Source organism: Battus philenor, unplaced genomic scaffold (assembly GCF_028537555.1).
Source record: "Battus philenor isolate CCGP_79_NKW_IND1 unplaced genomic scaffold, ilBatPhil1.0.hap1 SCAF_28, whole genome shotgun sequence".
Classification (NCBI taxonomy): Eukaryota; Metazoa; Arthropoda; class Insecta; order Lepidoptera; family Papilionidae; genus Battus; species Battus philenor.
This window is the reverse complement of record NW_027181691.1, coordinates 5,354,297-5,365,212: the sequence shown is the minus strand read 5'-3', so window position 1 is coordinate 5,365,212 and position 10,916 is coordinate 5,354,297. Positions and strand designations below refer to the sequence as shown.

Below are 10,916 nucleotides of genomic sequence, written 5' to 3'. Positions count from 1 at the left end.
GATCTGCTTTCAGTATCACCCAACGCCTTTAACAAGGTCGTTTGTCAGCTACTTAAATAATCTACACCGGTGTACGTGGTCCTACGCCGCCAATGTTGGTCCTTTAGAGATTATCTTCACTCCAGAAACAGAGGGACCCAAAAATACGGAATACGATTTGTAAAAATACACAGAAATGTATAATCAAGAAATGGCCAATTCGCTACATCTGCACATGTCGCCCGCGACCGAAACGATCAAATCGCATTCACGTAAATATCTTAAAGAAAAACTCAACGATCCCCACTACGCGCACTTCCCGCGCTTTTTTTAAATTCGAACGCCCCTTGTGTCGCCATCTCGTTTCCGCACAAAGAAACCCGCTTCCTACAAGTCAGTCGCCGTCTCCCTCTAAAGCTTAAGGCATCAAAGCAATCCATCAGGCAAAGTTTATTCGTTCAGTGGACGCTTTGCGGTGAGACGAAGCCGGACCGCGCCGTGCTAATGTGTACGAAATTTTAAATATGGAATCTAAGATGAAAAATTACAAAGACGCAATGGATTGTGAGAAAACAAATTTAAACTTGTCGACGCCATTTTCTATTAATGACATATTGACGAAGGAGAACGAAGCGAGAAATAATTACGAAAGTTTTTCGGCACCGGCTTACAAAGTGAATTTTTTGAGTAAACCTACGAGCTTCGAAGAGGGTTATCAGAGGAAGGAGATGACGGAGAAGAATATGAAGTACTATGACGACTGCAGCACTGCATACCGGGACTACGGAGATGATGCAGCCCTTGACATGACAAGGAAGAACAACTTTCCCGTGACAGAACTGTCAGGTATGTGTTATTTTACAATCTCATCAACTTAGATATATTTAATGTTAAATGTATACTAAGAAAATATTCTATGTATTGCTTATTAATATTAATTACATTACAAAAGTAATAATTAGATTCATAAATTATTTTAATAAATCAGAATTGTTGTTCTTTGAGGCTATAACGAAACTACATTTAGAAAAAAATATTTTAGTTTCACGTAAAACGTTACATATAATTTTGGCGGTAAAGATTTATTTGTTTTGGCATATTTTTTAAATAATAATTTTGTAAATATGTTTGTTCCAACTTAAAAATATAATATATGATAATATGAACTGATAATAGTTTTTAATAACAATTATGAACTGAATACATTAAAATAATTGAAGGCCATTAACTAATATTCAGTAACATTCGTAATTGATTAACTATAATAATAAATATCAAACGTACGTTGGATTTTTAAATTAAGAACGTCTTTGTTTTCTCTGTGTTTTGTTATCGTTTGAAAAAAGAATTATAGGGTGCCTTTACCTTGTGACATCACTATTTGGACAAAAGTCATCCAATACGCGATGTCACATTTCTTGAATGTCATATATTTTTGATCACAGGCGATTTATTTGCATTGTTTCTAAGTAATAGCTATGTTATATAATTTATACAGTAAGTGACCTATCGAAAATCGCTGCCAATCGAAAAGCACGTAGATTTATTTTTTATTACACAAAGATTTATTTGCTTATTGCAAATAAATCTTCTAATTAAAATATAAAAAGACTTATTAAATGCTTTGCTGCTAAGAACAGTTTTTAGTTTCATTTTGTACCTGGGTTTTTCATTCTCCTGTTTATATTATTTTTATCATTTTCCTACTTTTTAATATTAATGTTACGATGTTTTTTTGTAACTATACAGTGGATGTGGAATGAGCCTGTAAGAGGTTTGAAATTATTTAAAAGTTTACCGCCTATTTATATTGTTAACTCCAACCAATGTAAACAGTTGTAGGAAAGTCTTTGAAGTACTAAAAAAACTTTCTTCGTATCTTCAAATATATTATTACTATATTACTATCCGGAAGTGGAAACTGTTAATTGCGATACCATTAGTTTAAATCGTCGTCGTCGCTTCAGCATACATAGGCCTTCCCCAAAGATATAAATTGCGTATTGTTATTAGCCTTGAAAAGATTGTTTAAATCCACGTGGATCCAGTTTAGACTCGCTGTCTCTTTAAGTTTCTCTTCTCGGGATATAGCGGTTCCTTTATTATGTTTTTCATCTATTTGTGTTAAATATGGTATAAACTGTTATAATTGACACAAATTTTGTGTCTGTCAAAGCTCGAGTTTACTTTCTTTATTCTTAAGTATATTATTCTTTATATGATTGAATATACAAGCATTAAAACAATAAAAGGATTAAAGGCATAGTGCGAGAGGCATTTTATATCTGCGATATTCGAATGTATTGTACATCGGTAGCTGAGTGGTATAGGACTAAAATTTGCGATCGTAGGGTCCGGGTATTTCCGAGATACAGCCTTATATATAATTCAAACTGTGTGCATTAATTATATAGGATTGATGTTGACTGTTCACAAAGAAATTTCCAGAGAAAGAATTCCAGTAGCGTTTTCTGCGTACAATAATATACATTGAGATCGCCAACTTTTCAACTGAGCGTGGCGATTATGGTAAATCCCCCTATAGATATCTAAGGGTAGTCTATACCTCGCAGTGGATATCTATGGACTGAAACCACGGCCACAAAAAAATCATAATTTTTTCAAGGAAACCTATTGTCATTAGTGTTTAAGCCCCCGCTGCTCTTCCTCTGTTTTCATAGAGGGGTTATCTTAAACAAATTGCTTCGAGTTATAAGATCGCCAATTGTTGTACGTTTTTATTACTGAATGTTTTCATTTCTGATGTTACGTTTATATAAGATATTAGATATATACAAAAAAAGTTTTAATACCGATTTTTCGATCTTTCCCACATAATTTACGCGTATCAACCATATTCGAAATACACTATAAGGCTCCAAAATAATAAATATATTATCATACAACTTTTTGTTTAACAAGCTAGTATAATTGTGGCTAAGATTATGTACGTTTACAATAGACAAACATATTTAAATTAGTTCAAAATATATGAAACTTATGGGAATGTACACTAATAGTTATGAAGCACAGTGAATGATTGTGCTTCGTGAGTTTTGTATTTTTTACTAATTTTACGTTGCATGTTCCTTCAATTTCTCTACATATTTTCCCTTTCGTAGCACTTTGTATACAAGGGGCGAGATGGTGGGGGCCCTGACCTGATCTATTAATTATAAATCTTTGTAAGTTGTACATAACAAGAACAGAGCGTAATACGTAATAATTAGACTAAGTTATATAAGTTAGGGTCGGATTAGACCTCAATACCGTTATTCTAAAAAGAAACGGAGATAATATTTTTAATTAATATCGGTGTTTACTACTAAGAAGAAGTAAAACAAGATATGGACGCTAAGCTAGTAACTAAGTCTGAGAGCAAACTAAAGCGATAGTTAAACATATCTGTGATATCTTGGGAATGCAGAATGTAAGAGGTAGTTTGAACGAAATGCAAAGAACGCAAGAGTGTCAGATATTGTGAAGAACTAAAGAAGACGAACAAAAGAAAATACGAAGCACGAAAGAAGAAAATAACACGATCCCAATTCTAATTCTTCATGAGAGGTCACCCAAAAAAGGGGACCATAAAAAAAGTTTTGTAAGGCAGTACCGTATTTAGAGGACCAAAAATGAGATGCCAGCTAGATTTGGTAAAAGGACGAAAGAGTAGTAACAATATCTCGTTAATAAAATAAAAAGGAAGTCTCCAAATATTTCTAGATAATCGTATGAAAATTATAAGAGAGATAAAAAGGAATGAGATCTTAAAATAAAAGTCGAGGAATAAGGACGTAATAATATATTCATGTAAAAATTTGAATATAAAACTTTAAAAGACAAACGTATCAAATAAAAATTATAATTATAAAATATTCTAGAAGGGATATTAGACAGAATAAAAGACGCGCACATTTTTTTAAATTCCGTAATAAAAATATTATGAATAAATTATTAAAAGAAGTTAAAAAAAACTTTCGTCTTACCATGATAGAGGCGTATGAAAAGCTCGAGATAACAGGGCCACAAAAACTTTAAGAAAAAAAGCTTTGTAACAATAACGTTATACAAAATAATGCTCCGAGAGATTATCCTAGATTAAAGCAAAGGATGTATTTCCTTTGCCACAATTTTTTTTAGAATTCATGAATCATCATTATCATTTCACCCTTAGGACCCCAATAGCTGGACATAGACCTTCTCCAAAAGTATATAAGTAAGATCGAGGATAGGAAGCGGTCTGCATCCATCGTGTACAATGTACAAACCTTAGGAAACCTTCTACCTAGTGGGCGGAATTTATGCATACTTACTTGTATTTCTCTCGCATATTCCTCTCAACTTCCCTACAAGATTTTCCGTAGATTTTAAATTATATTTTAAAGCCGTAATTACCAATTAATTTCTGCGGTAAAACGCCATTGTGATATTTTTTTTCTGACGAGAGGGTGAAGGGGGAGTTAATGTTGCTTTTCTGACATTTACAGATTCCGAGGACTTGTGTGGACAGAGTCCGTAGCTACTTAGCTTTAACCACGTACTTAACGTTACAGCCTATGGCCATTACATGTTACTTTATTATCAAAGTTAGACGCCGTTGAGCGTTTATATCATTTAGGTGGGCGTTACTTCGTGGAGTGACCAAGGGACCCCGACAGGAGCTCGGCTTGGGCTATCACTAAATACGCGTTTAACATTAAGAGGCCAGAACGCCTAATTGCTCGGCTACAATTGCTTGGCTAACTTTATTACCACTTGGGAAAACTTTAGCGCGGGGAGATGTGACGCAAAAAAATCCATACCGCTTTCATCCAGTGTGATCGGAGTTTGTTTTGTTTGTACCAGTATCATCAATAAATATATTAGAATTGAAACGATATAGCAATTATGAATCATTTATACACATGGGAAAAACCGACACTTACGTCTAACAACTAAGCTGCCACCAAATAGGTTATATATTTTTTCTTTATTCTGGCGTAAGTAAAAGTCCCCAACAACTCGTATGGTATTAAACTGTCTACAATATGCATTCGTAACGTATATCTAATAAGTATTATTTAATGCTAAAATGTCAGTAATGTAATATCACTTAAAGCTTCTTATTCCAGTCCTACGTTTTTTAATACAAGTTGTAAAATAAAGAAGTTTTTAGTTGATAATAATTTAATTTCATAGAGCAATGATATTGATAACCTATTATAAAGAGTGATTGATTATGAATATAAGAGATTTAATAGTTTAAATTATAGCACATTTTTCAATAAAATGCTATAAAACTTTTACACATGTTTCCATTCACAGTGTATAAATTGTTACTCTTAAATATATGACCTTAATTTTATATCTTCTATAAGCATGCGAAAGGCCAATTACTTCTAGCAGTGCAGACTGTATGAAATATAATAAATAATAATTAATACGTAATAATCTAATAAATTATAAATTAATACGTAATAATCCGAATTAAAAAAGTTTTAATTACTTTTTTTATTACGTTTTTTATATCATTAATTTTATTGATATATAGCTAATGAGCTAACTCTAAGGAGCATTGATAGCTAATAAGCTAGAGCTAGCAGGTGAACCTTTATGGCTATCACACCTATAACCATCAACCCTGTGTATTAGTGTAGTTTAATTCAAACCTGTGAATCTCATTGGTAAACGAGTCGTAGTGCCTCGTATTAGTCACTCGATTTCTTAAGGATACTTGATACCCATTACAATTGTCTGTTTCTTTTGTTTATTTACGAAAGTGCGGTAAAAATTAACGCCGTTTCAGCTCAGTGCGTCGAATAAAGTATATTGTAATTACTGTGCGAATAACAGCTAAAAACAAAATAAAAAGCTCTTTTCTGATCTTTTACTTCCTATTCAAATTCAAAATCATTTAAAATTACGCCGAAATAGGAAACACCATAATCAAAAGAATAACTTTTAAAAATCTAGAATGGTAAAATAAAATTTGTATTAAACAGAATAATTTCTTATTAGTTATTTTATAACAGTATACATAGACTCGTTGCCTTTACACTATAAGTTACAAGTTAAAAAAAAAACAATCGAAGGATATTCTAAATTCAAACCGCTAACAATACATGCGTAATGGCGCATTCACACTGACGGTGCCGTGTCGCGACATCGCACCGCCACCGGCACTTCTATTACATCGGCCCTTATTATGCCAAGTGACTCGAAAGCACTATTCGAGCATTCAATTTAGTAATTACTGGCCCCATCGCCACGTGGCGGCCGAATTGCGTGGCGTAATAAAACCTTTTTTGTTAATTCTTTATACGTCCGTTTTGGTCTTTACAAGTGGTTCAAGTATTGACTAGGGATTTGATCCTTATTGCCGAGGCCTTAAAATGCGAATCAGATTGTTCGTAATTAATTTAAGCGAATTAATAATTTAGAAGATCATTAGTTGTCTGTGTCAGTTTTGTTATAACTTCGATAATCATAACATGTTATAAATCCGGAACAAGAAACATAATCCATTTGACATTTCAGTAATAACTTGAGCGCTTTTTATTGTGCTTTATTTCGCCATAGATTTAATTTTGTGCAATTAATTCACTAGACACAAGAAGAAGAAAGTACAAGAAGAAGAAAGTCTTTCTTTTATCGCTAAAAACGAAAATAAATCAGAAATAGTAACAGATGGAGGCATTGAACCTATCTAATCTTAAATTCCATCATCGACATAGGCCTCTTCCATAGATTTGCAATAAGACTAGTTGAGAACGGTCATATGTAAACGATATTATAAATTAATTCATATCTAGTCCGTGATGTTTAATGTGTGTTTTCCTTATTTTTATATAATAATATTTGCATTCTAAATTCTTCTAATGTAAGCAAAGAAATATAATGATGTCTCAGTTTTAGACGAATATTACTTATTAGGAAAAAAAAACATTTATCCAATGAGATATAAAGCACAAAGCATTTGGTTAGTATAATGAACCAATAACTTAATGTACCCGCGTTAAAAGTTTAACTTTCACAAAAGGTTGCGCGCACGCGAAAACAGTGTTAGCAACTATTCAAAACTCGTGTCGGCTAATGATCGGCGACAATTTCGGTAATGGATGCATTGTGAATGCTCCTTTATACGCGAATGGCGTGTGTTTCGTTTTAGACTCCAAGTGATTATGATTAAACATTACAATTTGCTTGACTTGTCATTGCTTAACTTGTATAAATTAAATTAATATTGGGACTTTGTCTAAATAACAAAGACATGAATTGACTTGACCGCAAAATTTCTCCAAGGAAATGCATCTATTCCTACAAAGGAACATGCCAAAGCAAAGAACATCCAAATCTAAATTTTATTGATTTACTCTGCCAGTTGATCAAATGTAAGGAATTCAGTTACTGATAAGTAATAAAGATAAACATAAAATTCATTTATTCAACACTGAAATTTTTAACAGAACTCTTATTGATCTTCAACTTATTGTTTTTAATCTATTTTGTTTTTGACTCTCTCTGCTTCGCAAGGTGTTACACTTGTGAAGAAGAAGCAGGAACGTTAACAGTTCAGACGACAACAGTAACCTTAATAATAAAGTTCGTCTTTTCGTTACTATACTTTTGGTGGTTATGAAAAGTATCTTAAGTGAACATAATTAGCTTAACACACAAGTCACTGCATAATATTGACAAGAAACTTTATGAAATGCATTTACAACCTCTCTAAGATTTTGTTGTTGTTCAAATTTGTAAGTTTGAAAAGCTCTAGTGTTTCTCAGTATGTCCCGTAACTTTTAACCACTTTATGTTTATGTTCTCTTTGGGTTCGCTTTCTTCCTGTAAGGGCACTCCCATTAGTGAATCCAAAGTAATTTTTAGTCGCCATTATATTGTCAACTCTGTTTTCGTTTAATCGGCGCTCTTCCGATTTTTCTTATAATTATTCTGGGAAATAAATCTTGTCATGGACTAAGACTCGTCGCTTGCCATTCCAAATTATGTATTCTTTGAACTTGTACAACTCGTTACGCTGTTGTTATTTCTTATAAATTATTAAAAATATTTTTGTATGTTAACAAATTTCGATTTTTAATTTTTAATCAGGAGGAAACCAACTTATTATACAAGTAAAGAAAATCATTAAACGAAATCAGATATTGCATTGCGTAGTTATCTGAACTTGAACAGCTGGATTATAACGGAAAGTAACTTTATATCGATTTCCCGAGATTCATATGGGCATGTGAGATAAATAATACTAACTGTAACTGAATATACGAATAAAATGACAAACTTTGTACCTTTGATACATGTTTTTACGCTAGTACTACTAAATTAGTTACTTATTACCAATAAAAATTTACTTTAGCGCATCTGAAAATTTTAATTATGTTCAAATTAGAGAACAACATTTTTAAAATAACTTTTGATTGTTACAGATGACTATGACTCTCGTTCATCGACCACCGGGTCACCCATCCGTCGCAGCAACTCATCTCCGAACTCCGACCTCGGCTACAAGCCCTTCAATCTCCACTACGAACCACGCAAGTGCTCCACACCACCGCCGGCCGACTCCCGAACACTACACTCACCTAACTACAACATAAACGAATACACGCAGAACGGCGGACGAAAGAAACGCTCTAGAGCAGCATTCTCTCACGCTCAAGTCTATGAACTGGAGAGACGGTTCAGCCAACAGAGATACCTTTCTGGACCCGAACGCGCTGATCTGGCAGTGAGCTTAAAACTCACGGAAACTCAAGTCAAAATATGGTTTCAAAATCGACGGTACAAAACCAAAAGAAAACAAATGCAAATGCAAGAGAGCGGCATGCTGGCAGCCGCTGCGGCCGCAGCCAACCACGCGCGTAAAGTAGCCGTAAAAGTACTAGTAAACAACAACGGACAGCCCACACTACCAGATTTGAAACCCTATCAGACACCTATAATTGGTAAAACTTTGAATCCGGCCCTGTTCACGCCACCTAACCTTCTAGAAGGATCACCGATATTAAAACACTTCGCGGGCGTTTACGGTGTTGATTTTGCCAAAAACCCCGAGTACAAAGCTCTGCTACAAGAGTCGTATAACCAAGCAGTGCTACAGTCGCTGTACGGTCCACATTTGGGCGTCAATTACCCTAACATACCTCTATCATATATGTACTATCCTAGTCATTCATCATTTGGTATGTCGGTGCCCTGCGACCTGGATAGGAACCCTGGTGAATCAAGTATAGACGCAAAAGATTACGGGGAAGATAACGCAAGGGCAAAAGAAAAAGTTGAAAAAATGAAAATGCGTGTTGATGACAATGAAAATAGCAACGAAAGTATGGCCAGCAACATTGAGGTGGAAAACTGAAATAAAAAATAGATTATTCCTTTTTCAAAATCTTTTTGAATTGTTCAACAATTAATTCAGTCGCCCGTATACGTTTGTTAATTGCAGACTTTAAATCGGTACGACTTATTGTTAAACATCTTGATTATAAGTTATGAAAGCATTTAAAACTTTCAAACAACACGTTAAAACTTAAAAAAAAGTTTTCATGACAGTTAACCAAAGAGAAATACCAAAGACAATGTCATAGGCATCTTTATAGATAGAGGAATTGTTAATGTTAGTTGTTTACTCTGTTGTAAATAATTATTTTTGATCTATTAGATAATGTTGTATTGTAGTTGGTCACGTTTGTAAATAGTATATGTAATTAGTTAATTCTAAAATTTAAATAAAAGTGCAATAGAAATTTAAGTTTGCTTTTATTTTTAATATTTCCTTCCAAAATAAAGTTTTTAATAAAATCTTTTAAAATATAACTTTTCAATTTCGAACATTTGGTATAAAAATCATTTAACTTAATTGTATTTGAAAGTGTTGCTTCCGGAGAATTTGCAATCACATATTATCAAATGATTTTTCCTGATACATAAATATAATCGATTAGCTTTGTTATTACTGCAGAACGAAGCATAAAATAGCCTTTTGTTTAATGTTAGATGAGATGTCAAGTTAAGAATAAAACTGTAAATGGTCTAATTGCGATATATTTTCAATATCCCAATCAATCAATAATATAATAATTGAATCTATAAACAATTTCTGCAGCGTGATTGTAAGCTTGTATTTAAAACAACGTGACATTTTAATTTTTCTTAAGTTGCTAACAAATCGTAATCAGATAAAAATAAATAATACATAAAAAATTGTATTTAGTTTAATTTGAAATAAATTTGAATTGTTCAATATTAAATATGTGAGTTCAAAGTTGCCAAATTCAGGTTAAGTAATTTCATTGGAAAATTTATTATTTTCGTATCCTCAAATCGGAAAAACGACAATTCAATACCTTGTTCATAGCAAATGTTCGAAAATTGGAATCGATTTCAAACAATTTAACCATTTCGAAATTAGAAAACAACACATGCTACGAATAAATAAAGTAAAAGAGAAATTTCAAATAGAAAAAGAATAGAATTGTAAAGTGGCTTCTTGGAGGAAGTAAATAGCGCAGTTAATTTGGTAACCATAGTGCATGGCTGGCATTAGTGTCGGCGGCCAAGAACCACTTGCAGATGTAACATCGACTGCAACTATTTTTATTCGACAATTGCAATTTTTACTAAAAAGTTTTTACACATAATTTCGATTTTTAAAATGTGTATTGTCCAGTGTCAATATCGAATATCGCTTTTCACAGACAGTTAACAATTGTAAAATAAGGACTAAAGAAATTTGTAACATAAAATGGATGATCCGACACAGTATAACAACACGGTTAAAATAGTGGTAGACATCACGTAAGAATTTCCTCTTAATGTATTATTAAATTATATATATAATAATATAGTAAATTACCTCTCAGTAAAATATCTCAAGATGCATGTCCAAGTCTCGACAAATATTTATAAGACCGTACAAAGTACTATACAATTTAAAAGTC

At 32.8% G+C, this 10,916-nt stretch overlaps 1 protein-coding gene across 1 annotated transcript; it reads left to right on the top strand.

Annotated features, from left to right (window-relative positions):
* The first annotated feature begins 468 nt into the window (after nucleotides 1–468).
* Nucleotides 469–9,380, top strand: LOC137926029 (homeobox protein bagpipe-like). The gene is made up of 2 exons (XM_068769554.1): nucleotides 469–825; nucleotides 8,403–9,380. Exons 1-2 carry the CDS (start codon nucleotides 504–506, stop codon nucleotides 9,332–9,334), a joined length of 1,254 nt encoding a protein of 417 aa, XP_068625655.1. The 5' UTR covers nucleotides 469–503; the 3' UTR covers nucleotides 9,335–9,380.
* Nucleotides 9,381–10,916: the final 1,536 nt, after the last annotated feature.

Bases quoted from the DNA above. Each gene is read 5' to 3' on its own strand.
- LOC137926029 (XM_068769554.1), top strand. From the start codon at position 504: ATGGAATCTAAGATGAAAAATTACAAAGACGCAATGGATTGTGAGAAA. The intron at 826-8,402 runs GTATGTGTTATT...TGATTGTTACAG, and splicing joins TCCCGTGACAGAACTGTCAG to ATGACTATGACTCTCGTTCA.